The sequence below is a fragment of the Phalacrocorax aristotelis genome, chromosome 9 (genome assembly GCF_949628215.1).
Source record: "Phalacrocorax aristotelis chromosome 9, bGulAri2.1, whole genome shotgun sequence".
Taxonomy (NCBI): domain Eukaryota; kingdom Metazoa; phylum Chordata; class Aves; order Suliformes; family Phalacrocoracidae; genus Phalacrocorax; species Phalacrocorax aristotelis.
Genome location: NC_134284.1, coordinates 31317639 through 31343751, shown reverse-complemented (window position 1 = coordinate 31343751; position 26113 = coordinate 31317639). Strand labels below are relative to the sequence as shown.

The 26113-nt window shown below is 46.2% G+C and overlaps 1 protein-coding gene across 2 annotated transcripts in view; it reads left to right on the top strand.

Moving 5' to 3' along the window:
• PRKCH (protein kinase C eta) overlaps positions 1 to 25822 on the top strand; it is a 137670-nt gene extending 111848 nt beyond the window's left edge. For both annotated transcript variants that reach the window (XM_075104152.1, XM_075104151.1), the window contains exons 11-14: positions 3872 to 4010; positions 4953 to 5141; positions 23205 to 23348; positions 24816 to 25822. In XM_075104152.1, coding sequence (XP_074960253.1) covers positions 3872 to 4010; positions 4953 to 5141; positions 23205 to 23348; positions 24816 to 24962 — 619 coding nt within the window. In that variant the 3' untranslated portion in view covers positions 24963 to 25822. The remainder of the gene's footprint in view (positions 1 to 3871; positions 4011 to 4952; positions 5142 to 23204; positions 23349 to 24815) is intronic.
• Positions 25823 to 26113: the final 291 nt, after the last annotated feature.

Below are 26113 nucleotides of genomic sequence, written 5' to 3'. Positions count from 1 at the left end.
ATCTGAGCAGAGCGAGTGGCAGGTACGTGTATAACGCCTATTCACTGGCAAAGCTCCCTGGTGCGGGGAAATTGCATTTGACAGACACTTCAGAAAAGGACCAGATCACCTGCAATTGTAATTTTGTTGGGTTTTTTTTTTTTTTCACAAATGTTAAACTCAAGCGGCAGATGTGTAAAGAACAGCTCTTCCAGCGAGTGGCACTGAAACAGCCCATTTTGTCATTTCTTCTGGGTCTAGACGAAACGGAGGCCGTTAAGCCGATGTGCCATAGCTGCCTGCGAGGACAAAGGCTGCCTTTCTGAGTTGGGATGAAGCCTGGTTTCCAGTGGAGGTTTGCCAGTGAAAGGCAGAGCCTCAGCAGGACCTTAGAAACGCAGCCCTCAAAAAACCTTTCTGCTGTTGTTGCTTCATTGAACTGCTAAAAATATTGGATGGAAAATGCAAGTATTAAGGAAATGAGGTAGATTTGGGCTTTCTGAGCTGGATGACTTCCAGTTTCATCAGCTTCCCGGAATCCTTGCTGCAAAAATGAAATGGTCCTTGTAAATCTCAGAAACCTGTCAGTGTTTCTGTCATGTGGCTGTGCTGGTTCATGGGATACAACACATGGGGATCCCTGTCAATGTTGAGCAGCAAGAACGGAGCTTACGACTGCTGAGTTCGCTTGAGACAAATGCTTAAACACGAAACCAAATCATGACTTTCCCAGAGAATTATCCTATGGGGGTGCCAGAGAGAAGCCACATGGCTGAGCCTGCCACTGTGCTGGCACATGGGACCTGCTCCAAGGGGGACGTGTGGGGCCATCTTCTTGGCCTTGCCAAGTGAAGAGCATTGAGAAGTCTTGTTTGGTCACGGGAGGTCCTCTTCTAAAATGATCTGCATGTAGCCAGAGTGCCTGAGCAAGTGAGAGCAGATTAATGTCACATTACAGGTTATGTAAAAATAGAAAATGCAAGTTTTGGCTTTCACGTTGCTGGAAAGAAGTCAGGAGAAGCTGGTATCCCAACTACAGGAGGAGACAACAGGCGATCTTAATGGGTTTAATGTGCAATGTAGAGAAGCTAAAGAGCTGGAGGTTTGCCTTGGGTGGTTAAAACTGTAGTCGCTCAACGAGAGGTGGACAGTTTAAATTTAATGGCTATTACACATATAGAGGTCCTCTGGGAGGCCGCAGCAAGCACAGAGTGCTCTTGCACCTGCAGAAGCTCCTGCCATCTTGATGATGGGCATCATGCGTTGTACAGCTAGCAGGGATTTCAGGCTTTCTGCAGTATGTCCTGTGGGGCAGAGGCTGAGAAGTGGCAGAGAGACTGGTGGTCTGGTCTGCAAAGCTGGCCCTGCCTCGTAGCTGTGCCTTCCCTCTGCTCCTCAGGCTCTCCGTAAGGGACTGTAACCTGCTCACTCGGTCGATGCATAGGACTGTGTTTCTGCTGCCTCGGATATAAGGAAGGTGTATTTTGAGATATTCCCAAAGCATGCAAGGATGTGGCGGATGTTTTGAGGGGTGAGGGGAAGTTTGGAATGGGCATCTCCAAGCAGGTTCGCCGAAGTTCCCCTTCCAGTCGCACCTTTAGGAGCCCCTCCTAACATTCAAGCCTGCCCAGGACCGAAAAGGTGTTTGCTGCATTTAAAACCGAGCCAAGAATAAACTGCGCGTTTCAACCACATCATTGCAGATTCCTGGAAACAAGGCCTGCCTTCATGCTCGGAGGGCTTCCCTGCTCTGCCAGGAACCACAGGGAAGAGCAACAGGAGCTTTGGCTGTAAACTGCTGCTGAAGGTGTGCTGTCATGGGTGAGCACGTACAATACCTCTCACTGTGCTCGTCTAAAGCCTTTCCAGGACGAGCCTTTGGCCACATGCCTTAGCATCCATTTTTGATTCTCAGAAGGGGAAAAATAAGTGTCTTCTGCTGAGCATCCCACCCCAGAGCAAACACTGCAGCATAAGACAGGCATGGGCACTGTCATTGGCATGCAAATTTCACAGGCTATTGGACAGCTCGTTGTCCTGCTTGGAAGGGCAGCATCATCGCAGAGGCCTTTTGCTGACTTGTGTTGCCATGCCATGTTAAAGTTGAAGAGAGAGGATGTATGATCTTGTAGTTTAGACCCAGAGCTGGAATTTCAGAAGATGGTGTTCAGTCTTGGCTCTGGGGAACACTGGCAAATTTCTTAATCTCTACCCCTCGCTTTCCCATCTGTTCAAAAGAGGCTAATAATACTTTTTCTTATCTCTTTAGGACAGATTGTGGCTCTGATTGTCTAGCACAATGCATCACTGATCTTTCCGCTGCAACAGTGAAGTAGAGGGAGAGCTGTCTTGAGCTCCAGAGAGGCTTCCAGTGGTGGTGTGGGCTGTAGAAATGCCAGTGCACAGCACAGCAATCGATCACCTGATTTTCACTTTAAGGTCATAGGTGGAGGATCAAGCTGGGTTCAGATTTCAGCTCACCCATAGGTTTTCATATTTATGTGGAGATGCCACCCCATTGCTCCCCTTCCCAGGGAAATCGATCTCCAACCAGAGGGCAAAATGGATCAAGTTTTAGCATGGATTTCATGAAAGGCCTCTGAGACCCTCAAACATATTTAGTTATTTGATCCTTATCTGGGCATCTGAATGACCCTGAAAGTGGCTTTGCCTAGGCCTATAAGGCATCCTCCATCTCAGTAAAATGGCGGTGGTAACACTTCCCTGCCTCAGAGCTGCTGTGAGGACTCTGCAACTCTTGGGCTGATACCTGAGAGAGTTCAAAAAAAGAACTGTGACCTATTTGTACTGCACAGAGCTCCCATCATAGCTCTTTTCCTCCATCTGTGATGGTGCCTCGAGCTTGTCTGGCAGCTGAAAAGCAGAGGTGCTATGAGCTGGTAAGTATTTTTAGGAAGGCATTGCCTAAGTCTGCAGATGACCCCGTGCTTTCTGGTCATGTTCCTGACGGTGCTTCTGACTGCGGGCTATTCCCTCAGGCAATCCCAAGGTCAGGCAAGCTGATATGCTTTTTTTAGGGCTCTATCATTTTGGCAGCTCTGCTTTTGATGAGGAGCTCCCAGGCTGTTAGAGCTGACGTATTGGAAAATGTGCCTTTCTGCAGCTTGTTTGGCTGCAGGTCTCTTGGGACAGTGACAAGGAGGTTCCCCACCCCAATGAGCACTATGGGGGCATTCACTTCTCAGATTAGTGCTCCTGCTGGAATCAGCTTTAAGTCTTTGCCTTGTGATGGAGGCATCCCATGCTGGCCAAAGATTCCCCCTGCACATGTGGTGTGGTGTCAGCAGGGAGTTTCTTTTCTTCTCAGCTTGGATAACTCTCCAGGTGGGGTTTATCAGCCAGGCTTGCCCCAGTACAGGGAAGTCTGGGTGTTAACACCCCACACCTCAGGAGAAGAGGGATTCTGCTGCCCCTCTGAAGAGGCCTTGCGTGCCTCCCCTGCTTCAGCTGTGTGCTCCCAGCGCAGCGCTTTGCTGAATCAGAGCACGTCCTGTGCAGTGAATTTTGCTGCATCATAACATCATTACGCAATTTGACAGCTCTGGCAATCTCTGCTCCAGTAAGTCCCAGAGCTAAATGAGCAGGAGCTCTGCCAGCCAGGCTTGTGGTCTGCTTGGAAAGCTGTGTGGGCGAACTCGTATAGCACCTGCCCATATTAAATGCAGTTTGGAAGAATGGTGTTTGTTCTTCCCTCCCTTTTGTAAGAGGTGAAGCAAAAGAAAGCCCCTCCTGCATGACTTCTGTTTATTTTTTTATGATGATGAGGCTTGTCCAGTTTACAGGTTAAGCTTCTGAGGCCTGGGACGCTGCCTCCATTTGTCCTGGGGCTGCTCCAAGCACGTAGCGACTCAGTGAATGATTCTCGTTGCAGGGACTTGAAGCTGGACAACGTGCTGCTGGACTGCGAGGGCCACTGCAAGCTGGCAGACTTTGGAATGTGCAAAGAGGGCATTCACGATGGCATAACCACAGCCACCTTCTGTGGTACACCAGACTACATTGCTCCAGAGGTATAGGGAACCTTTCTTTGTAACTTGGTTACAATATGAAAAGTGTAGGTTAGCTTTGGAACAGCAAGTGTACTCTCTGATGTCCCTAGCTACACCTTATTTGACTGCCGAGTGCGAGGTTTTCTCCTAGATGTATGCTTGTATTATCAGTCCCTTGTGCAAGCAAAGCATGAGTGAACCTTCAGGCTGCTGTAGGCACAAAGATAAGCCTATATCTTTCTTTAGGAAACATGAGGTGAAAAATGGAGGCACAGCTGCAAAAATCTTGAGAGGCCCATACAGATACTGGCCCAGTTTGATTTGAAAGGAGATTGAATTCTCCCTCGTTTCCCAGTTCTTTTTTCTACCTCCTCCATTCCCCAGTCTCACTACAAAATTAATAAACACCTCTTTAAGGAACAGCTGCCCTCCAGATGCTGCCAGATGTTCTGACAGCGTTTCAGATCCTTCTTCAACACAATTGAATTTCTGTCTGTGGTTGTTGTTTGTGCCTTTCTCACACACTCGCACTCCTTCCCCTCTCCAGCTGAAAGCCTTGCCACTGGAGCCGCGCAGGCATTTCATTCCCAGGGGCAAGAAAAAGGTGATGTTGACCCCCACACATGGCTGCTCTGCTGCTTTTGAGTCTCAGCCATTTTTGCTGAAATGCCCCTTCTCCTCCTGCTAAGCCCTAGCATCATTTATAAAGGCTTGTTTCCCAGGTCACCCTGTGAACCACCAAGCTAGTTCAGCCCTTGTTTAATGCATCTGATGTACCATTGTGCTGATCTGGAGGTTCCCAGCTTGAAATCACCTATATATTCCTGGACATACTGCTGGCCTAGCAGAGAGAGCTGTTAGGATGTAGCGGGAACTTCTGCGTTAATGTTTCCAAATAATTTTCCTTCCCTGCTCAGTTTAAGAAGTTTCAGTGTTGATATTTCTTTCCCGTCCCTTCTTCAGATCCTGCAAGAGATGCTGTACGGCCCTGACGTAGACTGGTGGGCCATGGGTGTGCTGCTGTATGAGATGCTGTGTGGCCACGCACCCTTTGAGGCAGAGAACGAGGACGATCTCTTCGAGGCCATTCTGAATGACGAAGTAGTCTACCCAACGTGGCTCCAGCAGGACGCGGTGGCAATCCTCAAAGCAGTGAGTTCCCTTGGCCATTTGTGTGCTCTTTCCTGGCTTTCTTCAGCCTAACCTAGCAAAACAGAACAGGGCTGGGGTATGGGCACTCAGAAATCGCGGTTACCCTGACCTTTTTCTTATCTTGGATTGAAGGGTAAACAGAAAAAAAAATTCTGCCACACTTAGGTGTGTTTGCATAGTTATGTCCTTTATACGGTTCAGCAGCCAGCTTGGCAGGCAAAGCGTGTGCATGTCTGTGTGTCTGGGCATTTGCCTGCTGACTTACTGATTTACAACATACAGTCATCTTCCAGAAGAGAAGCAGCAGGTATATACAGTATTTAATCAGTAGCCACTATATGATTTCCATGCAACTAGAGCACAATAATCCTTCCTTCTGACTGTTGGTAATAACAGCCATCCTCAGGGATTCTGTCTACCTGCACACAAAGACAGGTTTTTGATTTTCGTGTGTTTGGGAGAAAAAAAAATGGGGCTGTACAGCAACCAGTTTGAGGAGAGCTGCTGCTGGCCACACTTAGCTGTTGTTCTTCCATGTATTCCTGAATTCTCCCAGGAGCTGTCTTACCCATGTGCCTCGCATCTTTGCCTGTGACATGGGAATGAAGCTTTTGAAGGTTTCAGGCTCTGCATGTACAAGTGGTTCTCAGTGCCCTGGAACTCGTGGCTTTACTGTAATGAATCAAAAGATGGTTAAATGGTGAGGGTGTTAACCTAGGAATTGGGAGACCTAACTTGGCTGTTCTGCCACTGACTTCTTCCTGCCCCGATCAAATCACATATCTCTAAGTACCCTTTGGAGAGAGGGATCAGAGTATTTCCTTTCCTTGCAAAAGCACTGTGAACAAAGGTACGTTTAAGACTGGATGCTACTAACCATTGCGGTAATAGAGGGCCAAAGAAACAGTTGGATAAGATAGTAATTTATAACAACTTGTGGAGCGCTGACTCACAGAAATGGGTTAACGAATGACAAGACCATTTAAAGGAAAGAGGAGAGTTTGTTTTTGTCAGATCCTAAGTAGCAAGAATCTAGAATTTTTCTGCTGAAAGGTTTCTGTTGGATATGGACTGAGCAATTACTTTCTGTAGCTGAAAATGCGTCTGATAAATTCCATAGAAATCAACTCAGAGTAAAACCCACTTCTTGAGGAGGCAAAGGGTTTTGCTTTGAAATCACAGGTTGTGCTCAGGAGTGATCAGTTGTCATGCTGAAGGGTCTCTTGGGTTTTGGAAACAACCTGCAGCATATTTAAAATAAAAAATGTGAACTTTAGACTCCTTACAGCTTCTGGAGCAGCATTCATGTTGTTGGGTTGGGACTCTTAAATGCCTGAGCCAATTCCTCTTCTGCAGTGACAAGTTATAGCAGAGTGGATTTGTTGCAGGTATCTTGCATAAGTATGAGATGGAGGTAAAATATGGTCAGGTAGATGATCATCATAACAGGAATTTCAGGGTGTAATAGAATAGGATTTTTGTATTAGCCTCTTAATGATGAAATGTTTATTTTCCTAATTCCAATAAGAACCTCATAGAAACAGCCAGTGCAAGCTGCAGTCACCCCAGGCTGCTCTAGCCCATGTTCAGAGCCCAACTTTTAACAGTGAGTCCCTTCTGCGATTAACAAGCAGCAGCGTGATGAGTGGCACTGGAGAAAGAGGGCCAGAATTGAAGAGGGAGCTAAGAATTTAAACAGAGTTTGACTGGGTGTCTCCAAAACTGCACAGTCAACTTGGCAATTGCTGGTTACCTGCCTGAAGAAAGGTCCCTTCTCCAGCCGCTCTGCTTGTCTGCTCTATCATGTGTTGCTGATGAAACCCAGATGAAAAAAAACCTGCCTCTCCGAAATGCACGTGTTGCTCAAGAGAAACACTACACTACCAGAAGTCTGTTTTGGGGAAAAGGCTGAAAATCAGGGCATTAACCAGGAGCCTTGTGATTATCTAGTGGGAAGTTGCAACAGAAATTTTTTCGAGGTCTTTCAGGTCTTCAGTGTTTCTGTTCCTTGGGTGGCTGCTAACTGGAGGTGACTCTTGCATCATTTTACAGCACAGATGACAGCTGGCTACAGCCTGAATTTCTGCAACCTCATAGTAGCTGCTTCTGGGTTCAAGAGTTATTCACTAGAAGAGTTCCTCATTTCCTCTTCCCTTTCACATGCTGAGCTTTTGGAGGCATCAGAGCATGTTGGCTTTAATGGGAAGGAAGCATCCTGTCATAAGACTGTCTCGGGCTCTAGATTAAAATGGAGGAAACCCCCACACTTTGATTTCTTCTGAATGATTACAAATGTGATCAGTGCTGAGATACTGTATTTGCAGTGTACTGATAACGTTTGGTCAGTATTTTCAGAATTCAGAGTGGTGAACCTGGCTTTTTTTTATTCCCTTATGGCTATTTTATGAAGGAAGACAGTTGATTTTCTAGCTGCTAAATATGTAGATTTTTTTTCTCACAGACTTCTGATGCTAATTTCTCTTATATATAGCATTATTACCATGTGAGCATCTTCTAATTACTGTTGTGTTTACCTCCAACAAAAACTGAACTCGAACTCCCTGATTTACAGCTGTGACAGTGCCTTCTAACCCACGATATTAAGAACTCTGGAAAATGGGAGCACTCAACTACTGCAGTGACATAAATGGTTGCAAATAATTACATGGCATGGGAAACATATGGAAGACCAGGGGATTAAACCTGGGGTCTCTTGTATTGCAGGCGAAGGCCTTAATAGCCTTAATAACTGGATTATCCCCTCACTAAAAGTTCTGGCCTCTAACCTTGAACAGGGCTAGTGAGAATTCGCTTATTCTTGAGTGGTACAAAGCTCTGAAACGAAAATCAAATTCTTCTGCCAGGAAGATGCAATCAGGTGTAGGTGCTTAGAGATGCTTTACAAATGGTTTAGAAATTTAGAAATCTAGGTTTAGAAAGCACTTGATCTGTTTGCCTTCAGGAAGAGCTTCATTGTAAATAAGAATAATAGGTTTTAGGACTCATTTCACAGATGCTGTTATTTTGTTTTGCTTTCATTTACCATAATTGTGCTTCACCAATTTCCCCCATCAGAAACCACCCGATTTCTGAAGGTTGCATCCTGTTCATCACTTACAGTTTCCTGATAATAACCAAAATACATCCTTAGGACCTCATTTACGTCACTGGGTGTTCCTGGTGTGTTTTTGAGCACTGGTACCAAGGAAAACAAAAACAACCTCAGTGCCCTGGGACCTTGTTTAGAATTAAAAGCAGAAATATTTGTGCCCTATAAAAAGAAGGTTTTATCTATCTCCCTTTTTAATTTTCTTTTGGTCCTTGATATTTTCCCTCATGAGCTGGCAAAAGGGCAGAGCTAAATCAGTGCAAATCAGCACGATTTTGCAGGAGTCAGTACTCCCGGAGGAGGGAGGTAGAAAATCTTGCTCGTGTACCCTGCCCCGTCTGAGTGTGTCACTGGGGAATTTAGGTATTGATGGTTCAAGTCAGGTGGAGAGGACTCAAACTGAGGTCTCCCCTGCTTGTGTGAGCAAGTCGAACTGGGCATGGATTTGTTTGTGGGAGTAAAGAAAGTGCAGAAAAGGAGAATTGCTGCTGTATGGGTTCAGACCACTTCAGCTCGTTCTAAACGTAAGTTTTTCTTTGATTTTGATTCCCCAAAAAAGGTTTCTCTGGAGCCCTACCTGAATGCAGTCACAAGGAGTTTATGCCAGAGGAGCTATTGGGTTTGTGTCTGTAAAAGAAATTCTTTCAAATACTCTTTGCCATCAGCTGACAGAGTAGTCGCCGGTGTCTGATGACGAAGAGACTGTGAAAAAGAAACTTTGTGAGCATGCAGAGAGCGGAGACTGCCGCACCATATATTTCATGGTGAGAGTGTAGCTGGAGTTTGCTTTGTTACAGCATGTCGATGTTCTGAATTTGTAAATTGTCACTAGCAAAAAGTGCTTAAGCAAAGAGGGTGGCCTTCCAGGCAGCCAGAGGCTTTGGGATTCAGCTGAGTGAACTGCAGAATGAAATACAATCCTCTTGTTTCCCATAAGCGGAGTGGTATTTTGGCAGCATGTTTCACTCGCTTCGTGTATGACTTTCTCAAATGCAATTCAGTCACTCTGTCTTGCTAACAGTCGGGCTTAGTTGGAGGGGAGAATGAAGGGACACAGTGAAAATCAGGTCTTGACAAAAAGTCGATAGTGTAATGGGAAGCAACTTCACTGGAAAAGCTGCAGGGATTTTCCTTTCCAAGTCTGGTTTCAGATGAGAGAAGGGTTAAGCCTATTGAGTCTCTCCGTGGTCTGATGATCTGAAGTAGCAATGGTTGGCCCAAAGGCTTGGAAACTTGGATGAGCAATTGCAGCTTAGATGTTTTCTCTCTCAGAGCCAGACAACAGCAGGGGCTAGAAAGCAGCATCTCCCCGCGGAAGTGTTAGCATTGCTCTGCATTCTGCACCCTGGATTTCTGAACTCCTGTCACAGCTGAGTCTGCTGAGGCTGAGGGTGTCTCTTGCCATTTGTGTGCCGACCTCCAGTCCTAACATGAGCTCTGAAACGCTTCTGGCCTAGCTGAAATGCCCTTTCCAAAAGTGAGGGTTGGGCAGCCTTGTCTGTAGCTGTATATTTTGGGGACAAAAATGAGACTAAAGCCTGTTCTCCCTCCAGCTGATTAAAAACATGCATTTTGAAGAAAACACTACCAGAGTTAAGAGCCTGCATGAGAATGGTTATGTCCCCCTCCAAGTGGTTTTCATGTGAAAAATAAACACTGGGCAAGAAAAAGGGAAGTTGGAGAGGAAATTGGCTGTGGTTTTAGCAGCCTGCACTCCTGCCCAGCGCAGGTGGAACAGCATGGGGGAACACAAGTGCTGGTGGATTAGCGTGAAGAGTGAGAATTGAAAGGTGAGGGAGCTCAGCTGAAAGCAAACATGACCCATATCTTGGAGAAAAATGATGTCAGTAATACAGTGCCAAGGATGCAAAAGAAAAACTTGAAGTTGATCTGTTTTTCTAGATAACAATAGCCTGGAAGTGATGCTGACTCAGAAGGCAAATAATCTGGTTTAGTGAACTCTCTGCTGCTTCGTGTCACTGAATTCACTTCCCCCCCTCTGGATACCCTGGTGCTCTCTGCACCCTGACAACACCACTAAAGTCTAACACCCCCACCCCACCTCCATGTCCCCCTTTAGACTTTGCTCTTGCAGACTTTCTTAAAATCCCCTTTACTCTGCCACGTTAACATCAAGGGGCTGTTGTGTGTGGGAATTAGTGCTTCAAACTCAGCCACAGCAATAATGAAGTGCTGTGGGTCAGCAGTAGTCAGGTCCTGCTCTGATGGCCTGTGCTTTATGGACTTGCTTTTGGCTGTTGGAGGACAACGTGAGGGAGTTGGGATTTCCTTCCCAGCTTCTGTGGGAAGCCAGGAGGGAGCTTGCATGGCTTTTGGGAGTGATGGGAGGCAGAATGGTTAAATGTGCCACAGTTTAAATCCAATCCCTTTACCTTCAGACAGCCTTGAAGCCTGATCAAGAAGTCAAAAAAGCCCTGACCTAGAAAGGAAAAGCCTCTTCTCCCACTCCTGTGAGCCCATGTCACACACTGAAACCCAGAAACTAGGGCTTTTCAGTTAGTTTCTTAGGTTTTTTGGCCTGTTTGTACAGCTAGCGCACACAGCAATATTCAATACCAAGGGCTTGCTGGCAGTATAACTTTTACCCCTTTGCTAGGAGACAGCACACACAGGTTATTCTGGAGAGCAAGGAAAGGGTTCAGGAATGTTGCAGTGCAGACAGCAACCAGTCACTTCATCTTCAGTGGGAGAGAGGTATGGGGGCCCTTCCACAACAGCTCGGACAATTTTCATCTTGTTAATTAACAAAGCCACTCAAAACTTTCTACAGAAGTGTGTCATTCCTTTGCTGCCCGGAAGAGTGAATATGAGGCTGCCTTAGGTCCCTCAGTCACTCGCGTAGCCATCAGACACAAGAGACCTCCCCACAAGGTGCCATAATGACTTGCTTCACCAGCAATTTCTCTTAAGTTGCTGGAGGAAGCCTCTGGATGTTATTTCGAAATGTGGCTCAATTCTACCTTAAAATAAGGGGTTAAGTTAGAGGGTAATGATAGTGAATTGTAGAAATGCTTTGTGTATCCATATGCATACATAGAAATAAGTTAGGTAGTGGTTGGGAAAGTGTGTGTGTATGTTAGGGTTTTCTTCTTCCCTAAATTTCCAGGTGATACTAGATGAGGAAGAACTAAATCTGAAGGGTACCCTCCTCTGCCTCTCCATCTGGTGAAAACAAGCCCATCATCTCTCACTCCAATCTTCAAAAGGGCAGGAAGAATGACCTGGGGAACTATAGGCCAGTCAGCCTCACCTCCGTCCCTGGAAAGGTGGTGGAGCAGTTCATCCTGGAGGCCATCTCCAGGCATGTAGAGGACAAGAAGGTTATCAGAAACAGTCAACATGGATTCACCAAGAGAAGATCATGCTTGACCAACCTGATAGCCTTCTATGATGGCGTGACTGGCTGGGTCGATGAAGGTAGAGCAGTGGATATTGTCTGTCTTGACTTCAGTAAGGTATTCCTGCCTGGATGTGTTCTTGTGCCCCCTGCTCTGGGTGTGCCTGCTGAAGCAGGGGGGTTGGACAAGATGATCTCCAGAGGTCCCTTCCAACCCCTACCACTCTGTGAGTCTGTGATCTGTCTTATGAGGAAAGGCTAGGACACCTGGGTTTGTTCAGCCTGGGGAAGAGAAGACTGAGGGGGGATCTCATCAATACCTATAAATATCTAAAGGGTGGGTGTCAGGACAATGGGACTAGGCTCTTTTCAGTGGTGCCAACGCCAGGACAGGGAGTGATGGGCACAAGCTGGAACACAGGAAGTTCCACCTCAATATGAGGAAAAACTCCTTCCCTGTGCGGGTGCCAGAGCAGCGGCACAGGCTGCCCAGGGAGGGTGTGGAGTCCCTTCCCTGGAGACATTGAAACCCCGCCTGGACGCGTTCCTGTGCCCCCTGCTCTGGGTGTGCCTGCTCAAGCAGGGGGTTGGACAAGATGATCTCCAGAGGCCCCTTCCAACCCCAGCCATCCTGTGATTTCTCAGGAATTCTGAATGATGGCTCCTAATGAGAAATAAATTTGATTATTATGTTTGTGTGAGTTAAATCCAGGATTTGCTGGGGAGTACAGTGTTTGGGTAGTTATTTTTTGCCATTCTGAAGAAGTTCTGAGGAACTTTTAATGTCCTGCATGATCAGAGCAGAGGGCAGTCCAGTCTGGCTGGATGCAGGGTAACAGCTCCAGCAGAGCCCTTGAAGACTCAGGCTGTGCTGCATGCATTTACCATAATGGGTTGAGAAGAAAGGAGATTGGAGAGAGACAGAAAAGAAATTTCCCTAGGGCACTCCGCCCAGGCCCAGCTGAAGGAGAAAGCAAAATGAATGCTGAGCTGTGCTGTGGAGTAAACTACCCATCCTAAGGGGATGCCACCACGATTGCCCAAACCCTCAGTGAGGATCCCTTTTGTGTGTGCCACGGCTTATTTTCAGAAAGGCTTTCTGGATGGTGAGTGCTCAGTGCTGAGCCAGGCTGACCCCACTGCTTGTAAGTAACTTGAAAATGCCATTAATGAGAAGAGGAAGCAGAGACCAGGGTTTTCACAGCAGAAAGACTTAAAGGCAGATTTTTAAATGTAATTAAAGTGACCAGTCTGCTGTGACAGAGGAGTGGAGGGGAAAGGACTGGTTTCAGACTGCTGGTGAGGACATCTAAGTTCAGGAGAGACATGGATGGTCCAAGCTGCCTACTTGCTGCAGCTGCTCACCCCTAATGTCAGCACGGAGGGTGAGGTCTTCTGAATTTTGGAGACGTTTATTCTCTTCATACATTGCACTTGCTTGGGCTCCAAAACCTTTGGATACTGGTGGATCAGAACTAGCTGTCATCAGCTCATATACCACAGTAGGTGTCTGCATCCTCCCTGCATGCTACAGCAAGCAACACATGACTCAAAATACCTGGGTTGTGCTTTGCTTGGCACATCCAAGGGCAAAGTGTATGTGCTTCCTGCTGGCTTTGTGCCTCGCCTTTTCCCTAAGTCCTGGGTGGTCAGTTTGGCCACTCTGTGAGCTAGACCAAACCCCCCTGTTTGTGCTCCCCAGGCCTCTCCTGAACACTTACAAGGTGTGAAACAGGACAGCCAGATGCTGATGGTGCAAGGTTGCCTACGCTTCCTTTACGTCACTCTGTACAGGGCATATGCCTCTCCTTTGCTCTTGCATCCTACAGATCTGGGCCAGGTTCTTTCTTTCCAACAGACATATTCCAACAGAAATAGGCAGATAATGTTTCACGTGCGGTGCTGGAACTGCCAGAATGAACTTGTCTCTGAATGAACCAGATGCTGCGAGTATTTTTGAGAAAAAGATTAAAAGGAAAAGAAACAATACAATGGTGGACTCACTGAAATCAAAGAGGGAACTACGTGAGCTCATTGCTTTATTCTCAGAGCAGAGGAGCCTGCTAACAAAGGCAGATATTAAAAATGCCTTCAAATATGCCAATAAATTATTCTCCTTGGCATCTCTTCAGTGTTGGCAGGCTCAGTAAATCCTCTTGCACAGTTTGATTAAGCTTTGACTGTCAGACTCAGGCCAATATTTGAATCTCTCTGTGAAACTCTATGCCAGATCTGTGTAAACATTTTTTTCTTTATTTTGTGTTTTAGAAATGCTTTCATCTTGCATTTCCTGGTTGGCTTGGGAGCCTCTGCAGCAAAAGCAGGACTACGGAGCCTGTTGTTTCCCAACTTGGAAAAAGTTCTGCAGTTTTAAATGATCTCTTGTCTAGACCATTTTTGCCATAAATACACACTGCGGTGAAGTGACAAGGCTTTGCCTTCTTACCTCTTTTGCTTGAGCGTGCATATCCATCTCTGTAACATGCTGTCTCACTCTTTGCCTTCTAATTCTCAAACAGCAAACAGCTTTCCCCACTGATTTTAATCTCTTCTGTCAATCGATCACACCCCTTTCTGATGTGCTCCTCTTCCCCACAGTAATAGTCCTATGCTTCTGAATAATTCACTGTGAAAGAAAACTAAAACTGTCTTTATGTAGCTTGCCAAGGCCAAAATTATCGTGAAGTAGTCATTAGGTCTTTTACCTTTCCCTTTCCAATAGGCTGAAATTAGCTTCTTGTTTAGGTCGGTGGCAGGCAGGCTCAGATTTGCTTCATAACGAAAGCTCTTACCCCTGCCTTTTGTAATGTCAGGTATGACTCATCCTCCTCTTTCCTGCCAGAAATAGGAAAAAAAGTGAAGGAGCACTCATGGTGCTGGCTTTGTCTTCCCCCTCTTCTTTTTCTGCTTGCTCCTAGGCGCTTGGGAAGAAGCAAATCCCGTGGTCAAGCCCAAGACTTGTAAGCAACTGCTGAGAAACTCCCTTCTTAGCAGCTCTGACACAGTTAAATGGTGTGATTATAGACCCTCAAAGGCGTTTTGGTGAAGTCCATTAAAATCCAGTCTTGGGGGATGCCTCAAGGATTCCCTTCAGACCCTGGGTCTGACCTGGAGATGGGAATGATCGCTGGATGGTGGGACCAGCTCTTGCTGTGCAGCCCCCAGCGGAGGGGGCCAGTCTGTCAAACTGGGAGGTCTCAGCACTGCTATAGGGGTAACAAATCTCTGACTGTCCGAGCTATTCAGGTCTTACTCATCCTTCTAGCTTTGAACTTTCTGACCTGCTGTGTCTTTTCAGGAACTTTAAAATTAAAAGAACCGAAATATAACCGAGGCCACAAAAAAGCTCCTTTGAAGTATTTTCCTGTGATTTTTTTTTCTTAATTGGCCTTTACAGGTTTGTCTGGGGCACTTTAGTCCCCTTTGTACTTGACCCTATGTAAATAGGCCACCCAGGGTTGTGTAATAGATTCCCAATTCGTCTTGACAAGACTATCAGAAAATGATTAATTGTTTTCCCATACAACCCTAGGGAGATTTTACCACTGCTTAAAATGAGAGTGGGATCATGCCCCGTCTTTTAATTAGTGTGATGCTCATTCTCCCTCCATGTTTGTGTTACTGTGATTGATTTATTGATTTAGTAATTGACCTGCATATTCCCATGTTGTACCTGTAGTCCAATCGGGGTAATTTAAAAACAGCAGCCGGAGTTTGATACTGTCTGAGCAGCCTGTGCAGCTGGTGACCCATGTGGGAACTGGGGTTGACTCATCAGTTCTGAAAACATAGATTTCTGGAGTGGCATCTTGACCAAAACCTATGTTAAATATTCAATATATCTAATGACTAAAGTTAATTTCTGGTTTTTATTATTATTTATTACAGGAGTACCAAAGGCAGAAGTATCATAAATCACTAGCTATCGTGAGTGGCCAATATGCATTTGATACTTGTGGCCTTTTCATTCTGCATTAGTGTTGATGAGTGGGGAGAGGCAGGGAAACAGGGAGATTTCAGCACAGCAAGGAAGTTTGTAGCTATTCAGGCAACATTTAATTCGAATATTTTGGGCCAAGTTCTCTCCTTGTGATAGTCAGCAAAGTTACATCAGTTTACACCACTGATTTGGATGTGTGTATGCCACGCATGAGTTGCTCTATCTACCTTGGTTTATTTTGCTAGTCTCTCTTGCTCAGCACTGTTTGCAATACGGTTAATCCTTCTTGTTCCCTCGAGCTTTGACTGAGCAGCATCAAGCAGCCATTTCTGCACTACAGGAAAGCGAGATCAAATTTATCTGCTTAATATCCACTGCACTGACATTTTGTCCTTCTTGCCTGCGGCCGGCACATTAAACATGTGACTGCTGTCATGCTTAGCGTTATAGTCAGTCTCCTAGCTTTTAGGAGCACAGCTCAAGACTGGTTTTTACCTCCCTTCCCATTCATTTTTTTATCTGGAAAAAGAAATAACTGAGACCTCACACTCTCTCTCTCTCCTTCAACCCCTTAAAATCTTTCAGGGCAGACTTGTACTCCTGAGCACTGGCACTGCACTCACCAGACCTTCTCTGCCCTGAAGGATTCCGCCTGGTCACAGATTTCTGTAGCCAGGACACCAGCACAGGGGTTGTATTCTGGCTCAGCACCACGATGAATTGCGCTGGTACAAATTAGGGCTTTTAGCAATCGATCCTGCTGTGTGTAGGGTAGGAAGCTGAAATGCCATGTGGCCTCTAATGGCTGCAGTCAAAGCAAATCCACAGCGTAAAATAGAGGTAGCACTTGAGAGAGCCGCAATGACTCCAAGTCCTATTCTCAGCAGCACAATCCCCCCTGAAGGTCAGTAGGACTTGGGCTCCCAAGCACTGAGCTCACACCCACAGCCAAATTGCTGCAGTTTAAGTTACCAGGCACCAGCTGAGCTGCCATACGAGGAGTTCCATGGGAGAGCTCTCTGACCACCCTGCTCCCAGGGCTGTGGAGCTTCAGCTGACACCATTTAGGCTGTGCTGACTCCCTCGCTCTCCATGGCCCACTTGTGTGTCTGAGCCCTGGATTGCTTTTGTATGAGGAAGTGAGATACGCCTGTGAGCATCGCCCTGGCAGGACTGTGATGGAAGGTGATGGGAGCCTTGCCCAAGGGAGCAAAAGACAAGTCTGACTCAAAAGAACAGCTTTTTATTTTAAAAAAAAAAAAAAAAGTAAGAAAGAGGAAAAAGAAGTCTCTCTGCTATGCTAATGCCTCCTGGCTTCCAATCATTAAAAATACTACAGACATTGACAGACGGACCCATAGAGCCATCTTTCTTCTCCTTTGTTTAGGGGTGGGTGAAGGCTAATGAAACCCCAGACTGTGGGTTTGTTTGCCTTACATAATAGGTGGCCAAACTGTTTTCAGCAACTGCAGCATTCAGTCAAGAGATTCATGGAGGGAAGCCTTAATTAGAGTAATTGCTCTATTTATATAACGATTCCCTTTTGTCTGAGATCAAATAGATCTTTGAGAAATCTTATTTCCTTTCAAGTTAATTTCTGCCCTGTTAGTTTAGCTCATGAATCTTAACGAAGACAAGCATGTTGGGTATCTCCTGATCTCCCTGCTCTCCCTCATTACTAGAAGAGAGGTTGTGGGGCGGTAATCTTCTGTGCTGCTGCTGCTGCTGCTTTTCACTTTGGTAGTAACATGGGAGAAACACCAACAGGCAGGAAATATTAATATCATGAACAGGGAAATCTTTCTTTCCTTTAATGGAAGGGGTTGGGGTTCATTATTGCATTGGACTTGATGATCCTAGAGGTCTTTTCCAAACTTAATGATTCTAAGATTCTGTGATTGCACAGTCCTGAATAGAGGCCCACTGAGGTACGTGGAAGCTGTGACGGAGAGGAGGTGGGACTGAGGGTCTGCCATCATATTTGCAATGGGCTGCCATTGAGCTCCTGGCACAACAAAGCGATGAATTTCTCTGGGCCTCTGTTCCCTGCCTGTAAGATGGGAGAGAGTCTCCATCTCTGCCCTGCACTTGCATTTGAAAGATGAGCTGCTCAGGGGCATGGGCATTCTCTTACAAGGTAAATGTGCTCTGACGAGGGCAACAGAGTACTGACGGGAGTTGGTGTGTCTAAGACTTCCTTTAATATAAGAAATAATAATTTATTCCTTGTCCAGAAGGCTACCAATGTGAAGAGAATGGGTGAGAAGAAAATTGTATTTCCCTTCATGAAGTGCATTACTTCTGTGAAGGGGTCTGGGCTTGTTAATGTTCTCCCAGAACATGATGCAATTTCCTGTAATCTAGTCACTGCGATATTACTCATTAGATTAATTATGATGACGCAAATAGCACATACATGAGTTACATAGAAACCTATCAGGGATTCCAGTATTGAGAATGGAAACTTGTAAATTCAAGGAAATGAATGCTTGGAAATATCTGTTTTGTGCAAACATCCTTTCACTGACTTCCAGGCCGTTAGATTGATTTGCCAACTCAGCCTTTTGAGACAGAAGTTGCAATGCTGCATGTGAGCAGCACTGAAGAAATCCAGTACAGCCTTGCCCAGCAGACTGGGAGACCTGGAGCCCTTCCCAGCATGGTCTGAGCCATGTAGTGGGTGAAGGGGAGGACTGGCACGGGCCCCCTGCTCTTCCTCACCTGCTCGCAGGCTGAGCTCCCAGGGCTGACGCAGATTTTTCCTAATGGTTGGCACTGCTATGTTTGCATTTTTCCCTTGTAACTTCACGGGTCCTCTGTGGACTAATCTCCAGCTTTTAATTTCTTGTCATGGCTTGCTGCATTTTCTTTAACTAAATGTTTGCAAATGATCTTGTGAAGTCATGTTTTTGGCTCATTCCAGCTGCTGGTTTTGGCTGCAATGCTGTTGAGAGGGTTAGCTGAGGTCAGCGAGAGCCTCACTCAAGTTTGCTGCTCGACAAACTGGTGTAGCCTAAAGGGACCCAGTTTGAGGATGCTCCCAAGGGACTCTTTACACCAGGAACGGGATAATTCCCCATGGCTGGATGTGATCACAGAGTGAGGCCTTGACGTCCTGGTTCAGGTTTAAGATCGATAGTCTCGCTATTGGTTTTGCTGGGAGGCACCTTGGATTTGGGTGATTACATGTTTCTTTCTGCTCAGAAACATCTCTGGTTTGCATTGTCATTGTTACTGTTACATTTTTTTCTGTGTTTCTTCACTGGGCTTTGTGTGCCAGAGGCTGAGATTCATGCTGGATTCTGGATTATAATGCAAACTGAGAGATACTCAATAAACATTAGGAGATGACGTTTTGCTGTGGAAAACTTTCTGCTGAACATCTTCTCTCATCACCTGCAAAAACATTGGAGGGTTGTACTTGGAAGGATGTTTAGGGCTGTCCAACTTGTGAAGCAGCAGTCTAACTGCCCTTCCCATGGATGCCAGGAACAGCCAACGCTTCGTAAGACATTTTCCAGCTGTTTCTGAATGCAGCTGAAGCGATCAGGTGAAAGGTTAGCTGCACTTCCAAAAACCTTTCTCCTGGACAGTCTGCATGTGTGCAGAGGGCAGTGTCTCTGTGCCCATGTGTGCTCTGGGCACTCAGCTTTACCCTTCCTGCTGCTGTTTGGCCCAGAAGTGCTTCTTACATGGTCAGAGACATGGGTATGGGCTCCAGCTGCTTATTTCAGAGATGAAGGCTGGGCTTCTAATTAAGTTCCTGAGAAATCCCAAGTTCTGTGTTTATTTTCCTAGAAGTGTCGTCAGACAGCAGAGGCGGCATGAGACTGGCCATCAGATGCTACCCTACTGCAGCAGAGAAATGTCAGTACTGCCTAAGGCAGAGAGAGAGGGGGAGAGAGAGAGAAGGATTCATGGGCTTTTGAGCCTTGGAGAAGTCATTGTAGCCTTTTGTTTTTTCCTGACATACTGGACAACACAAACTAAAACTTTATCTACTTGTCAGTGGATTAATTACTGGTGAATTCAGTTAGTGTTTGAGAGGATTAGTTATTCATTTTAGTGGAAACTGTCTTCAAAATTTTCACCTTTTAATTTTATATACCCCTTACAGTAAGGCAGGTAACTGTTCCAGTGCAAAGCATCAGTACTCTCTCTCGGAGTCACAGTTTGTACACCTGCTTTTCAGCCCAATTGTCAAATAAAGACTGGAGCCACTTCCCAGAAGAAACACCCCACCTTCACCAGCGGACTGGCTGTTTCCAAAATTCACCGGAAGATTTTATGTAAAGGGAAGACCAGCAATGGCCAATCTCTCATTTTCTGTCACAGCCCCCGGGTGTGGAGGTGTGTGTAAATCCACAGGCCGAGTAACCTGCAGGGATGCTGTGGCTGCCCGGAATACAGGAACATATTTTGTGGACTGCATGATGATGGTTAAGGAAAACGTTTTCAGGGCCAGTTCCCATGCACAGATGCAGTTGAGAGGTCTCAGTGTAGCGTACAATATGTTTATCGGGGATGTAAGTTAACAATAAGCAACTGACTGTCCCTTGAAATTATATCCCACTGTTTTGTTGGAGCACATCAGTATGTTTGACTGCCATGAAAGGGAGGCCTCTTCATACTGCATTGATACTCTTTGTAGAATGCATGACTTATATTCACTATCAAGGCCCTGCTAGCCTGTATTAACGGGTTGCAGTATCTGGGAAACAAGATCAGAGAAACCTGTCCAGAGTGATTTATGGTGCTGGTGGACCACTCCAGCCCTTGGTACCCTTGTGCTTCAAAGCCCTGTTTTACAGAGCAAGAGAGGTGGCAGCACTGGGGAACGCTTCAAGGAGTGCACGCTTGACAGCTGGGGAAGGTGCTGTTTGATTGGGTGTCCTATAGGTCAGCTCACTCCTGTCAGAGGCAGGGATTAATTCAGAGGGGTTTTGTGGCAGCCCAGCATCGCTCTCAGCAGCCAGACCAAGGGATGTGTTCCAGCAGTGGGTGAATTTGAAGCCTTTGCTCTCCTCCTGCCTTCTTTGAGCACCCAACACAGGGTAGATGGTGCCTAGAGTTACCCAGCTGAGGTTTCTCAGTCTGCAGGTCCAATGCACAAATCGGAGCTGGCCAGATGAGTTTGAACTGTCATTTTGTTTCAAATATTATGTTTTGCTTTTTCAGAGCCCAAAATAGTCCATCTCAAGGGATGCCCCATGGCTAATCCGCATTGTCCTAAGAAAAAGGGTGTTTTAAGCAGCCAGGAATGCACTTACGTTGACTCTCAGCTTGTTGCATTGGATGCCTTTGCTTAGTGCAATTTTGGCATCATGTGGAACAAAGCAAGCAAATAGGAATGTAAACACAATTTTATATCCCAGGGATCTGAACTGGTCTGGGAAGGGGTGGTCCAGTTTAGGTTTTCATCTTACGTGGTTGAACGTGAATGGGAACCCAAGCAAATCACGGTACCAGACTTTTTCAGAGATTATCTGCTTTTTCTTTCCTTCCAGATTTAGCAGAAGCTTCCTGTTATAGTGGAGGTGGCGGTAGGTCAAGAGCTGGGAGACATGGGACATATTCCCAGCTCTCCTCTCTTCTTTGACATGTCTTTTTGGGCTGTTTGGTCTATACCACTTCCAGCACCAGCAAGCTCTGATCTTGTTTGAGCTTTCTAGGTGTTCCAGCAATGCAAATAAGAGCTAGTGAGGTGCAGATATCCATCTGTGGGGACAAAGAAGCTGGGCAGGAAATTTCTAGAGAAAGATGGGGCTGCTGGGAGATTTCTGACCTGTTTTGCAAACCAAAGAAGTTTAGTTTAAGACTTGCAAAGGCCTGTCTGAACCAGGTCTCTCAGAGCTTTTGGCTTGACCCGTTTCTGGTTGGAAACCAAGCTGTTGTCTGGAGATCAGTATCCCACAGAAATTTTGGGGCAGAGTCTCTTGGGAAACAAATAGTGTTTGGGTTCTGCTGGTAGAAAGGGAGAAAAACAGGTTGAAAGGGTTGGGGAGATGGAGAAGTTGTGCTTGTCCTTGAGCCTGACCATGGAAATGCTGTATAACCAAAGGCTGAAGAATCCAAGGAGAGCATGGGAAGACCTCGGCTGCAGAGAGCCACGTTGGCTTTGCTGCTGTCCTGGTGACTGCTCTTACAAATCTGGGTGCACTCAGCAGCACTTTCTGTTGATGCTTTGGGGTGGAATGGTGGAAAACAGTTCTGCCATAGTGAATCGCATGGCAGCACATGTCCTCAAAGGGCTCAGGAGGTCAGGCCGGGGTTTTTGTGCAGAGTCTGGGGTCTTGCAAGGGCTTAGATGCAGATGCCCCATTTACTTTGGCTCTGAAGCCCCCTCAGGGTGGGGTATTGGGGAGACTTGAAAATAAATCTGGCAGTCGTCTTTCTTCTCCCCGTCTTCTCTCTAGGTAGGGAATGACTGGACCTTTTATCCACTCGTCCTAGGAGAATTTGTACCTTCTGAAAAGCTCCTACATTCAGAATGAAGTTGGTCTCTCACTGCACCTCCCCTTCTTTTCATTTCCCCATTGCCGAGATGCAGCAGACTTGGTCATTCCTGAAACAGTGACCGATTGTCTGGTTTGGCTGGTTCAGCTATTTGCTAAACATAATGCTCTTTCATCTTCGAGGAAATCGTCTGGACACCTCCACCAGAGCTTGCTTTATGCTCCTGTTTCAATAGGCAAATAAAAGCGGCTATTTTCCCAGTTTAAACATAACCTGATTTCTCTAATGAATTAGAAATACTTGAGGGGAGGGGAAAGATTGGTTTTTACTGAATTTTTAAGAACTATAATCCTAAATTAACAAGCTAACTAGCTCTTTTCCTGCCTGGGGAAAGGATTCCCCTCCTCCCCCAATATTTCCCCTTCCCCTTAAAAAATATCTGCAGCACTCACACTTCATCATTCTTGTTGGGACTCAAAGGGCACCCGCCAGGGCCCTCTCGCACTGTGTGCATGATGTATGGCTTTTCTCATTCCTCCCTGGCAAATCAAGGCACTTTGGCTGAGGTTTGAGATTTCTTTTCACTGGTAGCAGAGTAAAAATGTTAGAAAAATAAATCCTCTTTTAGAGTTTTACCATCAAGAGAGGAGACGGTCACCTGTCTGCTCTCATCTGCTCAGGGCTTGCGGGGCTCTAAAAGCCAGTGACTTGCTCATTCCTCTGTTTCTTGAGATGACAGGAAGGAAAGCGTAGGCTTCTGGCTGCACTTCAGCAGGCTGAGGTTTAGGAAAAAGACACAGCTCAGGACTGACTCCAGTCCAAAGCCTGGCTGGCTGGTGAGCAGCATTTGAGAGCAAGCTTGTACTCTTGAGAAATTAATACAGAAATAAATAACCACCAAAACCACTGTGCAACATTTATAATGTTGCAAACGATGCAATTCAACTGTCTTTTCGTATTGTGGTAACCAAGGATTTGACCAAAAGAAAACGGACCAAGGAGAAATACACCCTGACTTCTTCCTCTAGAGAATGAGTCAAGTTCCTTGCATGCGGTTCCAGTACAATGAAATTGAGAAGTCTGGCCAGCAACTGGGTTCAACAGGAAAGCTGAGGACAAGCTTTTGTGCAACTGCTAACAGGTCCCTCTCCTGTGGCGCTGCCGGATGGGAGGAAACAAACAGCCCTTTTTGTTTTGCAGTTCATGACGAAGAACCCCAACATGCGGCTGGGCAGCCCTGGGCTGGGCGGTGAGAGCGCGATTCTGCGGCACTCCTACTTCAGAGATCTGGACTGGGACCTGCTGAACCAGCGTCAGATGGAGCCACCATTCAGGCCCCGAATTGTACGTAAGAAGGAGGGGTTGGGGAAAGGGATCCCTTGGGTTTTTTTCCTCTTCTGGGCTCTATAAGCAGGTTTTTTCCCCATGAGACAAGAAAGGAGGTGAAAGAAGGGCAACCTTGACACAAAAGCCCTGGCCCGGGAGCCGAGAGGTGAGGTCTCTGGTCTTGGCTTGGCTGCTGGTTGGCCACCTGATGTTGTACAGGTTGCTTTTTCCCTCCATGCTGGATTTTCCAAGGCAGCTCAGCCAAAAGATGCAGGTTTTAAAAGCAACTGCAGCAGATTAGGCACCTAACTACCCTTTGCCTTGCCCCAAGTATAAAACAGGGTAAGTAGTTCTCATCCTGCCCGTTCCACCTACACCTTCACAACCGGGCTGTCTCTCTCTTGTCTCTCGCTGTCTGTACAGCACCCAGCACAGTGTTCCCTGCTCAGGCCAGTCAGCTGAGTGGTTCCAATGGCAGACAGGCTGGAGGGAACACAGTGCTGCCCCTTTTCCCAGTGGTGCCACACAGCCCTAAGGATGCTCTGTGATAGAGTGCTGCTCTCCATGGAGAGCCTTTCCAAGGTTGTCTCTGTGGCTTCCTTGCCTTTGAAATTGTCACCTGTAGTAGCTTTATCTCATGCTGTGGTCACTCTGCAAGCTCATAGTGGCAATGGTCAAGCCAGTCCTGCTCCATGGAGATCACTGGATGCAGGATCAGGCAGTTGGCAGCTCAAGATCAGGCTCTTGAGTTGTTTCTTGACATGAATCAAAGGCTAAGGGAGCCTCCTCCATCCACCATGAGCTGGACGGGATCTGGGAACATTAGACTTCAATGTCAACAAAACCTTGTTCTGGATGCAAGAAAAACACACGCCTTGTCAAAATGTGCCACAAACCCAGTTTGTGTGTGTGCATTGTAAACAGTCCCACTCTGTGGCACATAGCAAGGAATCCAGCACCTGGAGGCAAGCCATTTGTCTTCCCACGGCCCAGTAATTCATTATTGTGCAAGTTTAATGGCTCGCACATAGATGAGTGCATGCGCGCACACACACACACCCAAAACCCAGCTGAGACACTCTGCAGATAAGGAGGGGCTGTGTGGAGTCAGCTAATGGGAAACACGGCTGATAACTGGTTTGAATGGCTGGGTCTGTGCTGCCACTTGAGGAAGGGAACTGATTTATGTGCCCTGACCTACCGTGTCCGGGCAGGCAATGTATCAGAGGTGGTGTCAGTTAAATCAGAGAGTAGTTTCCCTGTCAGAAGCCTGAAGAGGCTCTAAAAGGCTTTGCACTCTAAGAGGTTCTGTGGGGACACTCAGCTGCTCCCAGTCCAACCCCAGGAAAAGCTTTCAGTAAGCTTAGTCTGGGTTATGGAGGTGACGGTTCATAGCACTCAAGACCAGAATAAAGATGCAGAGCGAGTATCAAGCAGATGATGTGAATTTCTGACATTTCTTTCCTTTGCTTTTCCTTTTGACAGAAATCCAAAGATGACGTGAGCAACTTTGATCCAGATTTTATAAAAGAGGAGCCCATTCTGACTCCCATTGAAGAAGGAATTCTTCCAATGATAAACCAAGATGAATTTAGAAACTTTTCATTCACAAGCCCAGAACTGCAGCAATAGCTACGGCTCTGAGGAAAGGCTGCTGAGAGGACTGGGGGGAAATGAAATGAAACCAAGTTTACCAGAAATTTCATTCTCAAGGAGTAACAGTGCACTGAGTTAATGCGATACAGCAGCACCACTGTCAACGTTATCTTAATGTGAAATCGAAACCTTCCTGTGTTTGTAGGGTTTATGCAGCTCTTGGATCAAATATTGACAAGAGTGAAACAAACGTGATATTGTAAATAGCTGATGCAGACAGAGTTGAATGCTGAGCTAGTTGGCTCAGCCTGAATGTCACCACTTGCAGTGGATTCGAGGAGTTGGTGTGACCATGAAACAAGTGTCTTGCAGCTCTGAGCCAAACAGACTTGTTACAATTCTGATTGTTTGCAAGACTATTTTGAGGAGTCCCAGCACTGTCTGGCATTTTGGAGCCATGATCCAGCATCCTATGACCTGACTGAACCAGATGTTCCTACTGACTTTACCAGTTTCTGCAGTATTTATTTCTTTCCGAAGGACAAATGGCTTTCTTTGCCACTGTTTGGGTTTCCATGTGAAATATTTCATTATGCTGACTAGCAGAAGGAAAAAAACAAATGCCCTGTGCCCCACACAGATTCTTCCAAATCAAAGGGAAACCATGTGCTCGTAGTGTTTTACCGTTTGTGCGATATGAAAAGTTTTAGTGTTTGCATTCTGTGAAATGCCTTTTTACATCATGCATCTTCAATGCTCCTTTCTTTGCCTCCCAGCTGTTTTCAACTATAACGTAACTTGTAAAACCTTACTGTTTATTTAGGCCCATTCTATTTAATTATGCTATACAGAGCCCCTTTTGTGGGTTCAGTGCCTCATTAAAATTTTGATCCAAAGTGGTAGCTCTTAAATTATTTGTGGCATTATTGCGGTGGGAGCCACAGAGCTGGCAAACTGCTTGAAAGCAGAGTCATTGGCCAACAGGTAACACAAAAGGACAACTTTCTCCCATGAGAACGATAAACCTTATCTAAGAAACAGGGTGACCTGGTTTGGTTTGGATTTAAGGGCTTATTACTCTCAGGACACTTCTTACCAGTTGCAGCCTCAAGCCTCTACTACAGGTAGACTGAGACAATTTTTCAGCACAGTTTGTAGAAACTGGACACTCTAGGAGGTGGTTCTGT